Source organism: Somniosus microcephalus, chromosome 4, assembly GCF_052327205.1.
Source record: "Somniosus microcephalus isolate GS21.2 chromosome 4, FLI_Smic_1.0, whole genome shotgun sequence".
NCBI classification, from domain to species: domain Eukaryota; kingdom Metazoa; phylum Chordata; class Chondrichthyes; order Squaliformes; family Somniosidae; genus Somniosus; species Somniosus microcephalus.
The window spans coordinates 251,641,827-251,665,488 of NC_140990.1; the positions used below are offsets into that span (position 1 = coordinate 251,641,827).

Consider the following 23,662-nt stretch of genomic DNA (forward strand, 5'->3'; position numbering starts at 1 on the left):
GAATGTAGTAGGGGACAGTATAGTTAGGGGGATAGATACTGTTCTCTGCAGCTGAGACCATGAGTCCCGAAGGCTGTGTTGCCTGCCCGATGCCAGGGTTAAGGACATCTCCTCGGGGCTGGAGAGGAACTTGGAGTGGGAGGGGAAAGATCCAGTTGTCGTGGCCCACGTAGGAACCAACGACATAGGTAAGACTAAGAGGTTCTGCTGGGGTGTGAGAGCAGCTAGGGGCCAAATTAAAAAGCAGAACCACAAAGGTAATAATCTCTGGATTACTACCCGAGCCACAAGCAAATTGGCATAGGGTCAATAAGATCAGAGATGAATGCGTGGCTCAAAGATTGGTGTGGGAGAAATGGGTTTCGATTCATGGGGCACTAGCACCAGTACTGGGGAAAGAGAGCTATTCCGCTTGGACGGGCTTCACTTGAACCATGCTGGGACCAGTGTCCTAGCGAATCAGATAATGAGGGCAGTAGATAGGGCTTTAAACTAAATAGTGGGGGTTAAGGTTCAGGTGACGGGGAATTTAGAAAGTCAAGAGAAAGGAGAAGGCAATAGTGCAGGATAGTGATAAGGGTAATGATAACCAGTGTGACAGGAGGAGACAGAGCGTACGAACATAAGCGTGCACCAGCAAATAGTTTGAGTAGGTAAAAATGGTATAAAGAAAAAATTTAAAGCACTTTATCTGAATGCACGCAGCATTCGTAATAAGATAGATGAGTTGACTGCACAAATAGAAATAAATGAGTATGATCTGATAGTCATTACAGAGACGTGGTTGTAAGGTGACCAAGGCTGGGAACTGAATATTCAGGGGTATTTGCCATTTCGGAAGGATAGGCAGAAAGGAAAAAGAGGTGGGGTAGCTCTGTTAATAAAGGATGAGATCAGTGCAGTGGTGAGAAATGATATTGGCTCAGAAGATCAGGATGTAGAATCAGTTTGGGTGGAGATAAGAAATAGTAAGGGAAAGAAGTCACTGGTAGGAGTAGTCTCTCGGTCCCCCAACAGTAGCTACACTGTAGTACAGAGTATAAATCAAGAAATGAGAGAGGCTGGTAAGAAAGGTACTGTGATAATTATGGGCGATTTTAATCTTCATATAGATTGGACAAATCAAACTGGCAAGGGTAGCCTTGAGGACGAGTTCATAGAATGTATTCAGGATGGTTTCTTAGAACAATACGTTGTGGAACCAACCAGGGAGAAGGCTATTTTAGATCTGGTAATGTGTAATGAGACAGAATTAATTAATGATCTCATAGTAAAGGATCCTCTAGGGAAGAGTGATCATAGCATGATTGAATTTGAAATTCAGTTTGAGGGTGAGAAACCTGGGTCTGAAACTAGTGTCTTAAACTTAAATAAAGGCAATTACAAAAGTATGAAGACAGAATTGGCTAAAGTGGACTGGGAAAATAGATTAAAGGGTATGACAGTAGATAAGCAGTGGCAGACATTTAAAGAGATATTTCATAACTCTCAGCAAAGGTTTTATTCCAGTGATAAAGAAAGATTCTACGAGAAGGAAGTTAAGGATGGTATCAAACTGAAAGAAAAGGCACACAATGTTGCGAGGATTGGGATTTTTTTTTAGAAACCAGCTTAATAAAGAGGAAGATAGATAGATTGAGAGTAAACTAGCAAGAAATATTAAAAACAGACAGTAAGAGCTTCTATAGGTATATAAAAAGGAAGAGTAGCTAAAGTAAACATTGGTCCCTTAGAGGATGAGACTGGGGAATTAATAATGGGAAACAGGGCGATGGCAGAGACTTTGAACAAATATTTTGTATCGGTCTTCATGGTAGAAGACACCACAAGCATCCCAATAATAATTGACAATCAAGGGGCTATAGGGAGGGAGGAACTTAAAACAATGACTATCACTAGAGAAAAAGTACTAAGCAAACTAATGGGACTAAAGGCTGACAAGTCCCCTGGACCTGATGGCCTCCATCCTAGGGTCTTAAAAGAAGTAGATGCATTGGTTGTAATTACCAAAATTCCCTGGATTCTGGCGAGGTCCCAGTGAATTGGAAAACCGCAAATGTAATGCCCCATTCAAGAAAGGAGGAAGGCAGAAAGCAGGAAACTATAGGCCAGTTAGCCTAACATCTGTCATTGGGAAAATGTTGGAATCCATTATTAAGGAAGTAATAGCAGGACATTTAGAAAAACATCATAAAACCATGTTGACTCTGCTTGATTGTATGAAAGGGAAATAGTGCTCGACAAATTTACTAGAGTTCTTTTGAGGATGTAACGAGCAGGGTAGATAAAGGGGAACCAGTGGATGTAGTGTTAGTTGGATTTCCAGAAGGCATTCGATAAAGTGCCACATAAAAGGTTACTGCACAAGATAAGAGCTCACGGGGTTGGGGGTAATATATTAGCATGGATAGAGGATTGGCTAACTAACACAAAACAAAGAGTCAGGATAAATGGGTCATTTTCAGGTTGGCAAACTGTAACTAGTGGGGTGCCACAGGGATCAGTGCTGGGGCCTCAACTATTTACAATCTATATTAATGACTTGGATGAAGGGACTGTGTGTACTGTAGTCAAATTTGCTGATGATACAAAGATAGGTGGGAAAGCAAATTGTGAGGAGGACACAGTCTGCAAAGGGATATATAGATAGGTTAAGTGAGTGGGCAAAAAATTGTCAGATGGAGTATAATATGGGAAAATGTGAGGTTATCCACTTTGGTAGGAAAAATAAAAAAGCTAATTATTTAAATGGAGAGAGATTACAAAATGCTGTGGTACAGAGGGATCTGGGGGTCCTCGTACATGAAACAAAGTTAGCATGCAGGTATAGCAAGTAATTAGGAAGGCAAATGGAATGTTGGCCTTTATTGCAAGGGGGATGGAGTATAAAAGTAGGGAAGTCTTGCTACAACTGTACAGGGCGCTGGTGAGACCACATCTGGTGCACTGTGTACAGTTTTGGTCTCCTTATTTAAAGAGGGATATACTTGCATTGGAGGCAGTTCAGAGAAGATTCCCTAGGTTAATTCCAGAGATGAAGGGGTTGTCTTATGAAGAAAGGTTGAGCCTATACTCATTGGAGTTTAGAAGAATGAGAGGTGATCTTATTGAAACAAGTTTCTGAGGGGGCTTGACAGGGTAGATGCAGGGAGGATGTTTCCCCTCGTTGGGGAATCTAGAACTAGGGGGCATAGTTTCAGGATAAGGGGTCGCCCATTTAAAACGGAGATGAGGAATTTCTTTTCTCAGAGGGTCGTGAATCTTTGGAACTCTTTACCCCAGAGAGCTTGGAAACGGAGTCATTGAATATATTCAAGGCAGAGATAGACATATATTTGAGCTACAGGGGAGTCAAAGGTTACAGGGAGCGGACGGGAAAGTGGCGTTGAGGCCAAGATCAGATCAGCCATGATCTTATTGAATGGTGGGGCAGGCTTGAATGGCCTACTCCTGCTCCTATTTCTTATGTTCTTATAAGGATGGGAGAGATAGGAGGAATTAAAATAGATGGGTCTTCAGAATGTATAAACAGGAAAGACACGTGAGGTAAGAGCATGAGACCCCTTAGGGGAGGGCTTTCATCTGAAAGTTAAGACAAAAGAACTCGACATACCATTGGGAACCTTGGTTTAAGAACTCTTACAGGTTAAATGGTCCCGTCCATATTGTACATCAGACCCACCCCATAAAAGGGAATAAAAGACCCGAAAAGTTCTTAGCACAGACGGTGGAGGGGAGAGTTACACAAGAGTGGGGCTGGTCTAACACTCTTCCGGGAGTGGACCCATTCGTGGTGGTTCTAGACGAGAGGAAGGCTGTAAGCCAGAGAACTGTTGCGCACGCCAGCCGTCTCCAATCGGGACCGGTACCAGCTGCTTGTCACGGTTATGTTTTGCTGTATAACTAGTGTGTTATATTCCATCTTAAACGCTGATTAAACACAATATACCCACCATATTGGTTTGTAGTCGATTCTGATTATCTGAAAGACCAGAGATAATCTAATCTCCACACTGGTTTTGGATGAAAAAACGACTGAAAACAGCAGGAACTAATACCGTACTATTAAGTACTCCTACATGGAGATATCTACTTTCTAATTATATCTTGAGTGTAGACCTTATTCCCTCTTCCAATAGGTGTTTTGGGGGGGGGGGGGGGGGGGGGTGAAAAATTAGACAATAATATAAACTGTCAAAAGCTTTTACACAGACTTTTACTGTTCAAATCCAAAATTCATAAAATCCTGGTAGAATATTTGGTGCTTCCAATAGGTTTGTATTCAAAATCTTTATAAAAGTCAGTACTGACCCGTTTCCCTTTTTATTAGCACGATGTACAGTGAAATTGTATGGGGAAATAATTAAACACAACAAAACCAAGCGTTTTAACTATTTTCTACCTTACCTTCCATGGCGGCATGCTGTGTATATAGAGCCTTCCTCACTACCAACCACAAAATTGTTGACATCACCCAATGGGAAGGACATGCAAGTAACAGCTACTGCTTTAGACTGCTTGTGCATCAACTCCATGCTATCCTGTATAAAACAAAATTTCCAAATTGAACATTATTTGCTAACGTAATACATATACTCGCTGGAGTTTAGAAGAATGAGAGGGGATCTCATTGAAACTTATAAAATTCTGACAGGACTGGACAGACTAGATGCAGGAAGGATGTTCCCGATGGTCAGGGAGTCCAGAACCAGGGGTCACAGTCTAAGGATAAGGGGTAGGCCATTTAGGACAGAAATGAGGAGGAATTTCTTCACCCAGAGAGTGGTGAACCTGTAGAATTCTCTACCACAGAAGGCAGTAGAGGCCAATATATTTAAGGAGTTGGATATATTTCTTAAGGCTAAAGGGGTATGGGGAGAAAGCAGGGACAGGGTACTGAATTTGGATGATCAGCCATGATCTCATTGAATGGCGGAGCAGGCTCGAGGGGCCGAATGGCCTACTCCTGCTCCTATGTTTCTATTACAGTATTTGTGAATCAAAGTGACGCAATGCAAAATACCTGTATTGTTACTGTTCTCTAAGATGTTAGAGACAAGATATGAGGTAAGGGGTGGGGAAGTAGAATACCAAAGGTCCTGTGCACAGCCAGAGCACTCGAGGAACTTTTCATAAAGATCCTTTCAAATTTTAAAAAGTCACTTTGCAGTGTTAAGCAAAAGGGATTAATTTCAGGCCCTGCTTGTAAACATAATCAGAGCTAGAGTACTCAAGTGGAGGGGCAAGATGCCTATACGCTCAGCCCAGAGTGGAATGGGCTCCGTGTCCACATACAGCATCAATCCGATCCAATCCTGTACTTTACTTTTCGCTTGTCTCCCTGCCAGCTTGTACCCTGGATCTGGCCTCTACATTTCTCTGTCCCCACTATTTAAATGAGATTTCTGCACTGCTGTTTCTCAGCACATTTGATGCAGAGGTCAAAGTGGAATTTATCAACTAACACAAAAGAAAATTTATATTTATATAGGTCAAGTAGTTGGGACCACAGACTTCTACATGGCCACCATCAAAGCGGTTTCATAATTAGCTAGCAGGATCTATGGTTTTGGTCCTACTAGCTATTCCATCACACTCTAATACTCAACCTACTGGAAAGGTAAGCTTACAAAATGTGTCCACTTTGCTACAATATCATCTTTTTCATATGCCTCTTAAAACATTATCAAACAACATGGTTAACCAATTTGTCAATTATGCACCAAGAATAAAGGGAAAAATATTGTTTTTGAAGTGAATCAATCAGAAAAGGCTGGATAAGAATCAAAACACTTTCAAACTTAGGATTTTTAAAAAAATTAAAGATTTGAAAGTGCAGTTGAGTACTCAAAGAACGTTAAAGGCAAGGCTGTTAGGCTGCAGGTATATTACTAATACTGGTCTCAGTAATGTACAATTTATTTCCTTAAATCACACCTATATCTACAGAAAGTTTAAATTATATGGGCATGTGTGGTAATGTAGCTTTAACAGGATACAACTTACATTTATATAGCACCTTTAACATAATAAAACATCCCAAGGCACTTCACAGGAGTGATTATCAAACAAAATTTGACATCGAGCCACAGAGATATTAGGATAGGTGACAAAAAGCTTGGTCAAAGAGGTAGGTTTTAAGGAGAATCTTAAAGGAGGAGGGAGAGGTAGGAAGGAGAGGTTTAGGGAGGGAATTCCAGAGCTTAGGGCCTTGGCAGCTGAAGGCACGGTCGCCAATGGTAAAGTGTGGAAAATCATGGATGTGGAAAAAGCCAGAATTGGAGGAGCGCAGAGATCTGAGGATTGTAGGTGGTTACAGAGGGAGGGAGGGGCGAGGCCATGGAGGGATCTGAAAACAAGGATGAGAATTTTTAAATCTAGGAGATGCCAGTCCAGGAGTCAATGTTGGTCAGTGAGCACAAGAGTGATGGGTGAACAGGACTTGGTGCAAGTTAAGATACAGACAGCAGAGTTTTGGATCAGCTCAAGTTTATGGAGGGTGCAAGGTGCGAGGCCAGAGACAGTTGTAATAGTCGAGTCATTTTTTTTTTTATTCGTTCGTGTGGTGTGGGCATCGCAGGCAAGGCCAGCATTTATTGCCCATCCCTACTTGTCCTCGAGAAGGTGGTGGTGAGCTGCCTTCTTGAACCGCTGCAGTCCATGTGGTGAAGGTACTCCCATAGTGCTGTTAGGAAGGGAGTTCCAGGATTCTGACCCAGCGACAATGAAGGAACAATGATATATGTGACTTGGGAAAACCATCATCTCCAACTTCCTCTCCATGTGCCTGCTGCCTTTGTCCATCTAGGCAGCAGAGGTCGTGGGTTTGGGAGGTGCTGTCGAAGAAGTCTTGGCGAGTTGCTGCAGTGCAGCCACAGTGCGCCGGTGGTGGATGGGGTGAATGTTTAAGGTGGTGGATGGGGTGCCAACCAAACTAGCTGCTTTATCCTGGATGGTGTCGAGCTTCTTGAGTGTTGTTGGAACTGCATTCATTCAGGTAAGTGGAGAGCATTCCATCACACTCCTGACTTGTAAATGGGAGTCAAGAGATGAGTCACTTGCAGCAGAATACCCAGCCTCTGACTTGCTCTTGTGCCCACAGTATTTATGTGGCTGGTTAAGTTTCTGGTCAATGGTGACCCCCAGGATGTTGATGGTGGGGCATTCGGCGATGGTAATGCCGCTGATGTCAATGGGCGCCGGATAGACTCTCTTGTTGGAGACAGTCATTGCCTGGCACTTCTGTAGCGCAAATGTTACTTTCTACTCATCAGCCCAAGCCTGAATGTCGTCAGGGTCTTGCTGCATGCGGACATGGACTGTTTCAATATCTGAGGAGTTGTGAATGGAACTGAACACTGTGCAATCATCAGTGAACATTCCCACTTCTGACCTTATGATGGAAGGAAGGTCATTGATGAAGCAGCTGAAGATGGTTGGGCCTAGGACACTGCCCTAAGGAACTCCTGCAGTGATGTCCTGGGGCTGAGATGATTGGTCAACCATAACCATCTTCCTTTGTGCTAGGTATGACTCCAGCCAGTGGAAGGTTTTCCTCCCGATTCCCATTGACTTCAATTTTACTGGGGCTCCTTGATACCACACTCGGTCAAATGCTGCCTTGATATCAAGGGTAGTCACTTTGACCTCTGGAATTCATAAGAACTAGGAGCAGAAGTAGGCCATTTGCCCTTCAAGCCTGCTCCACCATTCAATAAGATCATGGCTGATCATCTACCTCATCTCCACTTTCCTGCACTATCCCCATATCCCTCGATTCCCTTAATATTCAAAAATCTATCGATCTCGGTCTTGAATATACTCAACGACTGAGCCTCCACAGCCCTCTGGGCTAGAGAATTCCAAAGATTCACCACCCTCAGTGAAGAAATTTCTCATCTCTGTCCTAAATGGCCGACCCCTTATTCTGAGACTGTGGCCCCTGGTTCTAGACTCCCCAGCCAGAGGAAACATACTCCCTGCATCTACCCGGTCAAGCCCTGTAAGAATTTTGTATGTTTCAATGAGATCACCTCTCATTCTTCTAAACTCTAATCTACTCAATCTCTCCTCATAGGACAATCCCCCCCATCCCAATAACCAGTCTGGTGAACCTTCGTTGCACTCCCTCCATAGCAAATATATCCTTCCTTAGGTAAGGAGACCAAAACTGTACACAATACTCCAGGTGTGGTATCACCAGGGCCCTATATAATTGCAATAAGACATCTTTACTCTTTATTACAAGAGGATTTGAGTATAAGGCCAACATACCATTTGCTTTCCTAATTGCTTGCTGTACCTGCCTGTTAACTTTCAAAGATCCGTGTACAAGGACACCCAGGTCCCTCTGAACACCAACATTTCCCAATCTCTCACCATTTAAAAAATACTCTGCTTTTCTATTTTTCCTACCGAAGTGGATAACTTCACATTTCTCCACGTTATATTTCATTTGCCATGTTCTTGCCCACTCAGTTAGCCTGTCTATATCCCCTTGAAGCCTCCTTGCATCCTCCTCACAACTTACATTCCCACCCAGCTTTGTATCATCAGCAAACTTGGATATATTACATTTGGTCTCCTCATCCAAATCATTGATGTAGATTGTGAATAGTTGAGGCCCAAGCACTGATCCTTGTGGTACCCCACTAGTTACAGCCTGCCAACCCGAAAATGACCCGTTTATTCCTACTCTCTGTTTTCTGTCCGTTAACCAATCCATGCTAGTATATTACCCCCAATCCCATAAGCCCTAATAGAGCGATAGAGTTATACAGCACAGAAAGAGGCCCTTCGGCCCATCATGTCCGCGCCGGCCATTTTCCAGCACTTGGTCCGTAGCCTTGTATGCTATGGCATTTCAAGTGCTCATCTAAATGCTTCTTGAATGTTTTGGGGGCTCCTGCCTCTACCACCCTTTCAGGCAGTGAGTTCCAGATTCCAACCACCCTCTGGGTGAAAAAGTTTTTCCTCAAATCCCCTCTAAACCTCCTGCCCCTTACCTTGAAACTATGCCCCCTGGTTATTGACCCCTCTACTAAGGGGAAACGTTCCTTTCTATCTAACCTATCTATGCCCCTCATAATTTTGTACACCTCAATCAGATCCCCCCTCAGCCTTCTCTGCTCTAAGGAAAACAACCCCAGCCTGTCCAGTCTCCATAGCTGAAGCGCTCCAGCCCAGGTAACATCCTGGTGAATCTCCTCTGCACCTTCTCCAATGTAATTACATCCTTCCTATAGTGTGGCGCTCCGAACTGCACACAGTATTCCAGCTGTATCCTAACTAGCGTTTTGTACAGCTCCAACATAACCTCCCTGCTCTTATATTCTATGCCTCGGCTAATGAAGGCAAGTATCCCATATGCCTTTTTAACCACCTTATCTACCTGTCCTGCTGCCTTCAGGGATCTATGTACATGCACACCAAGGTCCCTCTGATCCTCTGTCCTTCCTAGGGTCCTACCATTCATTGTGTATTCCCTTGCCTTGTTAGTCCTCCCAAAATGCATCACCTCACACTTTTCAGGGTTAAATTCCATTTGCCACTGTTCTGACCAACCCGTCTATACCGTCCTGTAGCCTGAGGCTTCCCTCCTCGCTATTTACCACTCCACAAATTTTCATGTCATCTGCGAACTTACTGATCATTCCTCCTACATTCTTATCTAAATCATTAATGTACACTACAAACAGCAAAGGACCCCTGCGGTATACCACTAGACACAGGCTTCCAGTCACAAAAACAACCTGCGACCATCACCCTCTGGATCCAAAATTGGCTTAGTGGCAGGAGGCAATGTGCCAAATTGCCCTGGATCTCATGGGCTCTTACCTTCTTGACCAGTCTCCCATGCGGGACTTTGTCAAAAGCCTTACTGATGAAGTCCATGTAGACTACATCAACTGCACTACCCTCATCCACACACCTAGTCACCCCCTCGTAAAATTCAATTAAATTGGTTAGACATGATCTCCTCCTGACAAAGCCATGCTGACTAGCCTTGATTAATCCTTGCCTCTCCAAGTGGAGACTAATTCTGTCCCTCAGAAATTTTTCCAATAATTTCCCTACCACTGATGTTAGGCTCACTGGCCTGTAATTCCCTGGTTTATCCCTACTACCCTTCTTGAATAATGGTACTACGTTAGCTGTCCTCCAGTCCTTTGGCACCTCCCCTGTGGCCAAAGAGTTTCTGCATTCTCCTCCCTTGCCTCACACAGCAACCTGGGATACATCTCGTCTGGGCCTAGGGATTTATCCACTTTTAAGCCCGCTAAAACCGCTAGTACCTCCCTCTCAATACTAATTTGTTCAACTATATCACAATCCCCCTGCCTGATTTCTATGCCTACATCGTCCTTCTCCATAGTGAACACAGATGCAAAATATTCATTTAAAACCTCACCCACATCTTCCGGTTCTACACACAGATTGCCACTTTGGTCCCTAATGGGCCCTTCTCTTTCCCTGGTTACCCTCTTGCCCTTAATATACTTATAAAACTCCTTGGGATTTTCCTTTATTTTGCCCGCGTGTTTTTTCATGCCCCCTCTTCGCTCTCCTAATTTCTTTAAGTACCCCCCTGCACTTTCTATACTTCCACTGTTTTTAGTCCTTTGTATCTGCCAAAAGCCTCCCTTTTTTCCCTAATCGATTCTTGTATATCCCTTGACATCCAGGGTTCCCTGGGCTTGTTGGTCCCACCCTTGACTTTTACGGGAACATGTTGGCGTTGTACTCTATTTCCTTTCTGAAAGACTCCCACTGCTCTGATGTGGATTTTCCTACAAGTAGCTGATCCCAGTCCACTTTGGCCAGATCCTGCCTTATCATATTAAAATCGGCCTTCCCCCCAATTTAGAACCTTTATTTCCGGTCCATCTTTGTCCTTTTCCATGACTATCTTAAATCTCACCGAATTATGGTCACAGTCACCAAAATGCTCTCCTACCGACACATCTACCACTTGCCTGGCTACATTCCCTAGAATTAGGTCCAGTACCGCCCCCTCTCTTGCAGGACTTCCTACATGCTGGTTTAAAAAGCTCTCCTGGATGCACTTTAAGAATTCCACACCCTCTAAACCTTTCACACTCTGACTATCCCAGTTAATATTGGGGAAGTTAAAATCCCCTACTATTATTACCCCATTATTTCTACACTTCTCTGAGATTTGCCTACATATCTGTGCCTCTATCTCCCTTTTACTGTTTGGGGGCCTATAGTACACTCCCAGCAAAGTGCTTGCCCCCTTTTTGTTTTTAAGTTCTACCTATATGGCCTCATTAGAGGAACCTGCTAAAATATCATCCCTCCTTACAGCAGTAATTGACTCCTTGATTAATATTGAGACACCGCCTCCTCTTTTACACCCCCCTCTGTCTCGCCTGAAGATTCTATACCCCGGAATATTTGAGCTGCCAGTCCTGCCCCTCCCTCAACCATGTCTCTGTGATAGCAACAATATCATACTCCCATGTGTTCATCAACACCTTCAATTCATCTGCCTTACTCGCAAGACTCCTTGCATTAAAATAAATGCCATCCAGCCTTGCCATACTCCCTTGTGCCGTTACATATTTGCTCCGCCTTCCAGGCTGACTTGTTTTTTCCTCTATATTTGGCTGTGCATCACCCTACTGTCGCTCCACTCCGTATCCCACCCCCCTGCCAAGTTAGTTTAAACCCCCAACAGCACTAGCAAACCTCCCCGCAAGGATGTTGGTCCTGTTCCTGTTCAGGTGCAACCCGTCCGACTTGTACAGGTCCCACCTTCCCCAGAAACAGACCCAGTGATCCAGGAAACTAAAGCCCTCCCTCCTGCACCAACTCTTTAGCCACGCATTCATCTGCTCTATCCTCCTATTCCTATACACACTAGCACGTGGCACCGAGAGTAATTCAGAGATTACAACCTTTGAAGTCCTTTTTAATCTGCTACCTAGCTCCCTAAATTCTTGTTGCAGGACCTCATCCCTCTTTCTACTCATGTTGTTGGTACCAATGTGAACCACGACCTCTGACTGTTCACCCTCCCCCTTCAGAATGCCCCGCAGCCGTTCAGTGACATCCTTGACCCTGGCACCAGGGAGGCAACATACCATCCTGGAGTCACGTCTGTGGCCACAGAAACGTCCATCTGTTCCCCTTAAGATAGAATCCCCCATCACTATTGCTCTCCAACTCTTTTTCCTCCCCTCCTGTGCAGCGGAGCCACTTTGCCACAGACTTGGCTCTTGCTGCATTCCCCTGAAAAACCATCTCCCCCATCAGTATCCAAAACAGAAAATCTGTTGGAGAGAGAGATGGACCCAGGGGACTCCTGCACTACCTTCCTAGTTCTTTTACTCTGTCTGCCTGTGCACTCTTTATCTGCGGTGTGACCACCTCGTTAAACATGCTATCCACGAAGATATCAGCTTCGCGGATGCGCCACAGTGACTCCAGCTGCAGCTCCAGCTCCGAAACGCGGATTTCGAGTAGCTGCAGCTGGAGACACTTCCTGCACGTGTTCGCCCTGGACACCAAAAGTGTCCCGGACTTCCCACATAGCACAGGAAGAGCACTCCATGCAGCCGAGCTGCCCTGCCATGTCCTACCCTTAATTTACTCCCTTTACTTCCTTTAAATTAAAGAATATTAAATACACTAGGGCCCTTACTTCCCTTTAAACACTACTTACTCTAAACTAGAGACCTTACTTTTACTTCAACGACTGGACTGTAGAAATACTCACTAGGCTCTACTTACCAATCAGCTCCTTCCCTGGTTGTGACGTCACTTTAGCAGTTTTTGTTGTTTGACTGCTCCCGCTCTCGGACTCTTGCCTTGGTATAAAGTAAGAACCAGTTCCCAACTCGCAGCACTCTGTTAAAACCGCATTCAGGACTCCACCCGGGCCGCCGCTGCCGTCGGTGAGTCTGGGCCTCGCTCGCTCTCCCGCTGCTTAAATCCTCGGTGTCCTCGCTCAGGCTCCACCCAGGGCCGCTGCTGCTGCCTGTGACATCCTTGTGGTTTTTCTCTCTTTCCCGTTCTCTGCGCTCAGTCTCCACCCAGGGCCGCTCTCGCTGCAGCTACCGCCGGTGAGTCTGGGCCACTCTCTCACTCCCCCGCTCTTTAAATCCTCGGTCTCTGCGCTCAGTTTCCACCCAGGGCTGCTCTCGCTGCTGCCGCCTGTGAGTCATTGTTGTTTAATAACCTTGTGTGGCACCTTATTGAATGCCTTCTAAATATCCAAATACATCAGATCTACTGGTTCCCCCTTATCTATTCTACTAGTTACAACCTCAAAAAACTCAGCAGATTTGTCAAACACTATTTCCTTTTCATACATCCGTGTTGACTCTGCCCAATCCTATTATTGTTTTCTAAGTGCCCTGTTACCACGTCCTTAATAATAGATTCTAGCATTTTCCCTACTACTGATGTCAGGCTAACTGGTTTGTAGTTCCCTGTTTTCTCTCTCCCTCCTTTCTTAAATAGTGGGGTTACATTTGCTACCTTCCAATCCGCAGGAACCGTTCCAGAATCTATGGAATTTTGGAAAATGATTACCAATGCATCCACTATCTCTATAGCCACCTCTTTCAAAACCCTAGGATGTAGGCCATCAGGTCTAGGGGATTTATCGGCTTTCAGTCCCATTAATTTCTCCAGTACTGTTTTTTTTTACTAATACTAATTTCTTTCAGTTCCTCATTCTCGCTAGAGCCTGGATTCTCCACTATTTCCAGGAAGTTTTTGCGCCTTCTTCCGTGCAGACAGACACAAAGTATTTGTTTAATTTCTCCTGTCTCAGCCTGTAAGGAACCCATGTTTACTTTCACTAATCTTTTCCTTTTTACATACCTATAGAAGCATTTACAGTCTGTTTTTATGTCTCTCGCTAGTTTACTCTCATATTCTATTTTCCCTTTCTTTATCAATTTCTTGGTCCTCCTTTGCTGAATTCAAAAATCTTCCCAATCCTCGGGCTTACTACTCTTTTTGGCAACATTATAAGCCTCTTCCTTTGATTTAATACTATCTTTAACTTCTTGTTAGCCACAGTTGGACCACTTTTCCTGTGGGGTTTTTATGCCTTAAAGGAATATATATATTTGTTGTAAATTATGTATTAATTCTTTAAATGCTAGCCATTGCTTGTCTACCATCATACCTTTTAATGTAGTTTCCCAATCTACCGTAGCCAACTCGCCCCTCATACCTACGTAGTTTGCTTTGTTTAGATTTAAGACCTTAGTTTCGGATTTAATTAAATCACTTTCAAACTCAATATAAAATTCTATCATATTATGGTCACTCTTCCCTAAGGTGTTGGACTTCTTCATGACGTCTGCCCTTGACAGTAGGCTCCCGAGGTATGGAAAGTGGTCCACGTTGTCCAAGGCCTCGCCATGGATATTGATAATTGGGGAGCAGTACTGTGTGGTGCGGGCAGGTTTGTCTTACGGATGTTTAGGTGTAAGGCCCATGCTCTCGTACGCTTCGGCGACGGTGTTGACAATGGTTTGGAGTTCGACCTCCGAGTGTGCGCAGATGCAAGTGTTGTCTGCATGCTGTAATTCGATGACAGAGGATGGGACGACCTTGGATCTGGACTGGAGGCGATGGAGGTTGAAGAGTTTCCCGTTTGTTCTGTAGATTAGCTCCACTCCAGCGGGGAGCTTACTGAAGGTGAGATGGAGCATTGCAGTAAGGAAGATCGGGAAGAGCGTTGGTGCGATGACACAGCCTTGCTTGACCCCAGTCCGTACGTGAATTGGGTCTGTGGTGGATCCGTTGGTTAGGATCACGGCTTGCATATCGTTGTGAAGCAGGCGGAGGATGGTGACAAACTTTTGAGGGCAGTCGAATTTGAGGAGGACACTCCATAATCCCTCATGGTTGACAGTGTCAAAGGCCTTTGTGAGGTCAAAGAAGGCCATGTACAGCGGTTGGTGCTGTTCCCTGCATTTCTCTTGTAATTGACGTGCGGTGAAGATCAAGTCCATTGTGCCCCTTAGTGGGCGGAATCCGCATTGCGACTCTGGGAGGACCTCTTCAGCCACTGGGAGAAGGCAATGGAGGAGGATTCTTGCGATGACTTTCCCTGTGGCAGACAGCAGGGAGACTCCTCTGTAATTACCGCAATCGGACTCGTCACCTTTCTTGAAGATGGTCACGATTACAGCATCTCTGAGATCCCCTGGCATGCTCTCCTCCTTCCAAATAAGAGAAATTAGTTCATGAATTCGCACCAATAGTGCTTCTCCCGCCATGCTTTAGCACCTCGGCGGGGATTCCATCTGCTCCTGAGGCCTTGTTGTTCTTCGGTTGTCGGATAGCCTTTTCAATTTCATGCCGGGCTGGGGTTGTGCTGAGGTGGTGGTGGGTAGCATGCTGCGGGATGGAGTTGAGGACACTTGCGTCGAAGAGTGTGTCTCGGTTAAGGCGATCTTCGAAGTGCTCCTTCCAGCGGGCACTGACTGCATCTCTGTCCTTGATGAGTACCTTGGGTGCTTGGGCCATAGGTGGTCTTGACTGCGCTAAAGAATCCACGCACGTCGTGGTTGTCGGCTAGCTGCGGGACCTCCTGCGCTTTCTCCACCCACCATCTCTTCCCTAAAGGCCCCTTTACTACAAGGTTATTAATTAACCCTTTATCATTGCACAATACTAGATCTAAAATAGCCTGTTCCCTAGTTGACTCAACATACTGATCTAGAAAACTATCTTACATACATTCCATGAATTTGTTCTTCACACTATTACTGTAAATTTGGTTTGCCCAGTCTATATGTAGATTAAAGTCCCCCATGATCACTATTACCCTTGTTACATGCGCCTCTAATTTCCTGATTTATACTCTGCCCTACATTACAACTACTGTTTGGGGCCTGTAAACAACACCCACCAATCTTTTCTGCCCCTTGCTGTTTCTTAGCTCCAACCAAACTAATTCTACTTCTTGATTTTCGGAGCAATGATCCTTTCTCTCCACTGTCTTCATCCCATCCTTTATCAGGGCTACCCCTCCTCCTTTTCCATTTTTCCTATCTCTCCTAAAAGTTAAGTATCCTGGAATATTTAGTTCCCAACCTTGGCCACTTTGCAACCACGTCTTCATTATGGCTATTAGATCAAACCTGTTAATAAATGAATTAATAGCACAGATAGAAATTTTGTTGCGAATGCTTCGCACATTGAGATATAGTTCCTTTAGCTTTGACTTATTTCTATTTTTCCCTGATGTCACCTTAGTCACTGATGCCTTATTACATGTGTTACTCTCTCTCTCCCTTCCTGACCCACTCTGCTTATTTTTACCCCAAACTCTGCTCTAGAGCCTTGACATTTCTCTCGCTGCTTTAAATCTAGTCTTTCCTGAATCCTCCCACCCCACCTTCATGAGTTTAAAGCCCTGTCTACTGCCCTAGTTATTCGGTTCGCCAGGACACTGGTCCCAGCCCGGTTTAAGTGGAGCCCGTTCCAACGGAGCAGCTCCCTCTTTCCCCAGTGCTCCATGAACTGAAACCCCTTCCTCCCACACCACTCTTTGAACAACGCATTTAAACCTCTAATCTGTTTGTCCCTATGCCAATTTGCACGTGGCTCAGGCAACAATCCAAGAGATTATTACCTTTGAGGTTCTGCTTTTTAATTTAGATCCTAGCTCCTCAAACTCCCTCAGCAGAACTTCATTCCTAGTTCTACCTATGTCGTTGGTTCCTACGTGGACCACAACAACTGGATCCTCCCCCTCCCTCTCCAGGTTCTTCTCCAGCCGTGAGGAGATGTCTTTAACACTGGCACTGGGCAGGTAACACAACCTTCGGAACTCTCAGTCATGGCTGCAGAGAACAGTAGCTATCCCCCTGACTATACTGTCCCCTACCACAACTACATTCCCTTTCACTCCCCCCCACTTGAATGGTCTCCTGCACCACGGTCAGCTTGCTCATCCATCCTGTAGGCTTTTCCCTCATCCACACAGGCAGCAAGAACCTCATACCTGTTGGACCAGGGCAAAAGCTGAGGCTCCTCCAGCACTGCACCTGGGGGTCCCTTACCTGCCTGTCACACCCCCCTGTCCCTGACCACTAACCAGACCTGTACCACTATCTAACCTAAGGGGTGTGACTGCCTCCTGGATAAATGTGTCCAGGTAACTCTCCCCATCCCTGATGCCCCACAATGTCTGCACCTCAGACTCCAGCTCAAAAAACTCTGAGCTGAAGTTTCTCAAGATACAGGCACTTACTGCAAACGTGGTTGTCAGGGATCACAATGTTCTCCACAAACTCCCACATGCTGCAGTTGCGGCACACCACCTGCACTGCCATCCCTATATGACCTTGTTTTATACTGTATAATTAAATTAATTACATTTGTATTTAGGTAATTTAGTTGACAGTGTAGTTTCTTGATCTAGATTAAGTTATGGGTACTGAAATTAAATATCCACCTGTACCACAAAGCACTTCAAGTAGTGTAGGCAAAAAGCAACAACTTGTTCCCCCTCTTCTCCAAATTCCCACTCTTTCCAAATTCCCAAATAAAACACTCTGTTCAAGTCCACTTCGTTTAACTGCGCTCTGTGCAGACCGCTCCCTTGTCTAATTCAGCTCTTGTCCATGTTTGGACCAAGGCTCTGATGAGGTCTGGAGCCAAGTGGTCCTGGAGGTAACAAAGGCCTGGATAAGGGTTTCAGCAACAGACGAGCTGAGGCAGAGACGGAGACGGTGATGTTACAGAGGTATAAGTAGACGGTCTTGGTGATGGAGAGGATATGAGGTTGGAAGCTCAGCTCAGGGTCAAATAGGACGCCAAGGTTGCGAACAGTCTGATTCAGCCTCAGACAGTGGCCAGGGAGCCAGAAAAATCTCTCAAATCTAACATCCTGCAGTTCTGTAATAAGCATTTACTAAATACATTTTAAAATTTTAGAATCTCTAATACCAGATAGCACATCAGGAAATATGCAGTTATTGCTGCAACTGTAAATTTTGAATAGCTATGGAACAGATACAGTACTTCTCTAAATTTAAAACATTTAAATTTTGTACTAAAAAGGAAAGTCAAACATACAAATTTAGTATTTAAAATGCAAAGAACTGAAGGCAGCACAGCATATTGGTGTTCCAATGCAGTTGATCATGGAGCAGTAGAACATGGAGTCACACCTACAGTTCCTCACACGGAGTGTTTATGATCCCAACCATTTCACCAGGGAAGGCTGCCAATTAACAGACGTGCGCTTCAGGAGAAGGGGAAATGGCACATGCTGTGTTTTATAATAGAGACAAATAAAGGCAGAAAACGAAATCCAGTGTAAGTTTTTCAATATAATTTTATATTAATCATTACTATATACAAAACTGAAGATTTATGAACCAAATTAGTTTTTTGCTTGTTATTAAGACTAAGCAATATTGTAAATAGTATCTAAAACTGTTAAAAGACTGTTTTTCTTCATTTTAAAAATGGCTCAAGAAATCATTGCATATGCAATAAAAGATAATGCACAGAAAATAAAATAAACTAAAAGGTTAGCACCATGTACATTTCTTTAATTACATTTACATTACCTGTGGCTGAGAAAGCATATCCAGACTCCATGAGCAGATCTTCCCATCAGTAGAAACACTGATCAGGTTATGAGCATTTTGAGAACCAACCACATTCACACAGTAGACTGGATGCTGTAGGGAAATTATTGTTTTCTGTTTAATACTTTTACTAATCTGATTAATGCAAATTAATGCATAAATGTTTCATCATTTCACTGTTATATGTGTAATACCCACTGGAAATGTTATGTACGCTAAGTATGGTTATCAATCTTTAACTTAGACACTGTATTATCATTGTTATAAATCCCTGGGTTGAAGTTGCCCATGTGAAGGTACGGCAAGAACTTTTAAGGACACAATGTGACTAAGAGCAGACTTTCCATAATTCTGCACCAGTATCAACTGTTGCAGACAGTGAGGCTGCGCAGTCTCCAGGCAGAAACCCCAGGAGGAAGGGGTGGAGTCGGGTTTTTCGAGCGGGAAGAAAGGGAGCGACTGGAAGAGGAGGGCAGGAGCTCTGAAAAGAGGGCTCAGGAGGCAAATGGCTGCCGCATCCCGTCCCGGGCTTCCAAACTTGACCGCTGCCCTTCGTATTAGTAGCTCTGCATCCAGAACTCAAAGTGGGATTCAGTGATCGTGAAGAGAATTCAACGAAGGGGTTCGGAGTCGTAAGTCTTGCAGACATTATACATACCATGAGCTCCAACTCAAGCGCGCCAACGAAAGAGTGCACTCGAATTTGGACACAGGGACAGATTCTCCTTTGAATCCATATAAATGGAGAATGTATGTTTATTATGTCTAGATTCATTCTAATGTATGCAAATGTCTAATTTAGGTCATTGACCTGTAATAATCTTATACTGTCTGATGTTAAAACTATAAAGTAAGATAATTAGAATTAAGCCATTGTAGTAGTGATCTCCTTACTGGACGATAGAATACTGTCTACAACAGAGACCACATCTCACATATATCTAGAGAACCGTGAAGGGGTTACATATGGAAAGTTAGTAGAAGATTTTTTTAAATGTCAACCTTTATAATTTTTCCCAAAATGCATTTTAATCTCTGATCTTTAAGCTTGTACTTCAAAATACAAAAGACCAGCTTAAGTGGTTGGTCTTTCTAAGCTATACCGTGTGAGCAGCAGCAGAGAGTGGCGTTCTTTGGACTGGTGTCCTTTTGTTACTGCGATTATCCCAGAGCACGATCTGGCCAGAATATGTTCCTCCAACTACCAGATTTGGATGAAATCGTGCGAAGGAAGCCGACATCACAGATGACTGTTGAAAAACATAATAAAGCCAGTTTGCTATCAAGAAAATGGAACATATCAATTTTCAATAGCATTAGTTAGGTAGCTCCACTTAGAATTAATCAGAACATTTTGCTCATTCATCTGCTTTTTTAACTCATCCATTGCCCAATTTAAGTGAATCTTTAAAAAAAATCTCCATTTATTTCTATACAATCTAGTTGCACAAAATGTATTAAAAAGTGTAAAATTTTGTAACCCATACATACATTCATACGGAGGACACAGATAATAATCACCTTTGCAATTGCTACTCTGGTAATTCGTTCTTTAAATCTGCAAGATTACATTCTATATAAATTATAAGTACTTTTATGCATTCCTAACTCTATACAGTGATAGTGCGGTTTTGGTCAATATGGTTGTATGATGCATTATAGAGTGGTATGACCAGCTTCCCGACACAAAGTTCCTCATCTCACCTGGAGTGGTTTAAAGAGGGAGGCAAAATAGAAAGAAAAGCCGACTTGCATTGTTCATATTCACTCCCTGCCAGCTGAAGAGTGATATTGATGGGATTTGGAACTTCCTTCTTGGTTGAAGCTGGGTGTGTGCCATAAAAAAGTGTATACACATTTCCAGAAAAATCAATTATACAGTGAAGCATAAGCTATAATGTCAAATTCTTCTGAAAGAACTGTGAATGCTCTTAAAATAAAAGTACCATACTTGAATCCTGATTCCCAACACTGAAGCCTAGGTTTTGCAATCAGCATTATTTCAATCCATTTATTTTAAATAGGTTAAAGATGGTAGTAAAATAATACTGATTGGAAAATCTAGGATTAAGTGTCCATTACTTAAGCATTCCAAAACTTAAACAACCGGACTGTTAAATACAAAATGTTAGTTTTCTTTCAAGTGTTAATAACTTGAAGTAATTGCTTGCAGGCTAAACATCATCTCTCACCCGCCATCCCCCATTTGCAAATTAAATCATAACTTACGAAATGCCATGTTTATGGACAACAAAATGTTACATTTTTCCTAGAATTGTTTATGTAAAGGAAACTGTGGTTTTATTTTATGCAATTTCAGAATTTAGGATAAAAGGAATCTAAAGCTATTAAAAGTAAAATATTCTTCACTTTGGTTATATTTTTACTTAAATGGTTGAGTTAAAGTAAAGATTTGGGTCCTACATTTCTAGTCATTGAACATATCCTAACTTAGGGCTGCAATTTGAAACTGGTAGCTGCATTGAGCAGTTCACAGCCAGCAACATCAATTTATACTGCAAGCTACACATCTGCACTTCCACCATCATTAGAGTTGTCTGTACATGCTTACCGTGAAGCAGCGATGCAAAAGTGACAGTATAACTGCACCCTTAGTTTCAGTAATACAAGTAACACTGGGATATCTGATTCTATTTGTATATGCATCAATCTGATGCATTTCTATTGTTACAAAAGACTTGTACAATATCTTACATGTGGATAAACATTCCTCACACGAAGAAAAGTTTTACTGCACACATCAACATAAGTGTTGAAAATTAATGTGCATGCTAGACTTATGAAATTATAATGTTGACAAGCATTAGTATGCCTTTGGCAATGGTCCAGTTTTTCTTTAAATGAAACCACAGCTTTGGCTGGACAAGATCTCATACTATACCTGGCAGTGGAAGACATACTCTGGGGTGGTTTTCTTAAATTTCATGTTCCATACAAGAGCTACACCATCTGGTTCGTGGGGAACATCCTCATTGTTGTTGTATGAGGCAACGAGAAGTTCTGGATACTGTTGACAGCAAAATCAGAAAAGAAATATTAACAGGAAGGGTAGACTGCCTCAGGCGAAGCTATACTATTCTGTGTGGTAGTTAAAACATTTTAGCTGTGCGTCAGTCACTGTTTCAAACAGATGTGGCTGTAAACTGCTGCAAAGCTGAAAGTGAACACAAAGAAATGCTTCAGAAACCTAGAGAATCCATGATGGGCCATGGTGAAAGACAACGCAATAGTTCATTATTAAGGATAGTTATGAAACTCATAAGCATTAAAGCTGCAAGTTAAGCATGTGATCTTTAAGTGATGAATTACAATTACTATTTATACTATGATTTAGGTTTTGTGAATTCTTTCATCAATAAAGTAAGAGCATAGCACTTCAGAAACAAAAAGTTTGAGTAATGGCCTGCATTTTGTGGTAAGAATAATGGTGAGGCTATCAGTGTTCACCATTATTGAAGAGTAATTCGGACAGCAACTTCCGGTGTCTGCACATGTGCAGTTAAACGCTGAAATCAGGAAGTTGCTCTCAGAGTTGCCCTGCTCCTCCACAAGCTTCACTACACCAGTACCTCACTGAGAGACTCGGCATTCAAACACATGAAGGGTGTGAAGTGGCAGTACTTACCCACTAAAGACCCACTAAACATGCCTGAAAAGGTTAGGGCCCCTCCATTCAAATGTAAGTGAATTTTTAACTGCGTGATAAGTCTCAAGTACTATCAAACCACCTCTCTGGCACTGAAAATTTACTTATACAAGTGTGGAGTCTCATTCCTTCAGACTGTAATTGTTGGGAGATTTTTAAAAATGTAAAAATTCAAATAATTTTTTTTTTTCTTAGTCTCTTATCTCTCAATTCCATCTTTTTTTCCCCCTCTTTATTTTGCTTTCTGTACACAATTTTACATTAAATTAAATATTTTAACATACATTTCTTGGTTTAGAATCTGCGTGCTTCAGAAAGGATTCTTCAATCTGATTGGTTGAGGAGACACGCCGTTGCTTTTTTTAAAAATTCGTTCACAGGATGTGGGTGTCGCTGGCAAGGCCAGCATTTATTGTCCGTCCCTAATTGCCCTCGAGAAGGTGGTGGTAAGCTGCCTTCTTGAACCGCTGCAGTAGCGGTTTGGTACAAGCGAGTGGCTTGCTAGGCCATTTCAGAGGGCAGTTAAGAGTCAACCACATTGCTGTGGGTCTGGAGTCACATATAGGCCAGGTCAGGTAAGGATGGCAGATTTCCTTCCCTAAAGGACATTAGTGAACCAGATGGATTTTTACGACAATCCAGTAGTTTCATGGTCACCATTACTGATATTAGCTTTTTATTACAGGTTTATTTAATTAACTGAATTTAAATTCCCCAGCTGCCGTGGCGGTATTTGAACTCATGTCTCCGAATCATTAGTCCAGGCCTCTAGGATTACTCTTCTCTTCGGCAGTCACTCAGAACTGAGGATGACTTGCTTCCACATTAAAAATGAGTTCGCAGGTGAATGAGGAGTCCAATGCGGGATTACTAGTCCAGTAATATAACCACTATGCTTGCCCTGTTCACACAGGTCCCAGATCCCCTGTAGAGGGCACCGCACTGTTTCGGCTCTCTAATTACCACAAATCGCAGTGTAGAAGCCCACAGAAATTCTGTGGGCAAGTGCAAATGTAATGAACAGAGAGCACCATACATTTGCCGCTGACCGCAAAATCCGGGCCAATATGTCAACAAGGCCATGTGCAGCCTGTGCTGTTATGTTGCTGATCGTTTTCCAAAGCAATACAAAGGTCTCCGCCATAAATGGTTGGCCTCATTCCACTGGTTCAGATTTGAGTTTTGAACTCAAAACCAGCACAAGTAAAACTTATTAATTTTCGTTTAAAAAAAAAAAGCTCAATCATATCTGCATTATCAGTCTTAATTTAACTAATTAACGTTTCTTATTTAATTTTTTTTTTTGCAGTATCTTGTTTGCAAATGGTCAGTGTTTTATTAATTCTTACAATTTCAAAATCAGAACAAAATCGTGTGTAAACTAGAAATCCCCAAGTAT

At 43.1% G+C, this 23,662-nt stretch overlaps 1 protein-coding gene across 8 annotated transcripts in view; it reads right to left on the reverse strand.

Moving 5' to 3' along the window:
- LOC147120372 (cytoplasmic dynein 1 intermediate chain 2-like) overlaps window positions 1-23,662 on the reverse strand; it is a 125,777-nt gene that overhangs the window by 4,761 nt on the left and 97,354 nt on the right. For all 8 annotated transcript variants that reach the window (XM_085986206.1, XM_085986205.1, XM_085986210.1 and 5 more), the window contains 4 exons: window positions 21,499-21,624; window positions 19,700-19,846; window positions 18,576-18,689; window positions 4,408-4,541 (listed from right to left, as the gene is read on the reverse strand). In XM_085986206.1, coding sequence (XP_085842332.1) covers window positions 4,408-4,541; window positions 18,576-18,689; window positions 19,700-19,846; window positions 21,499-21,624 — 521 coding nt within the window. The remainder of the gene's footprint in view (window positions 1-4,407; window positions 4,542-18,575; window positions 18,690-19,699; window positions 19,847-21,498; window positions 21,625-23,662) is intronic.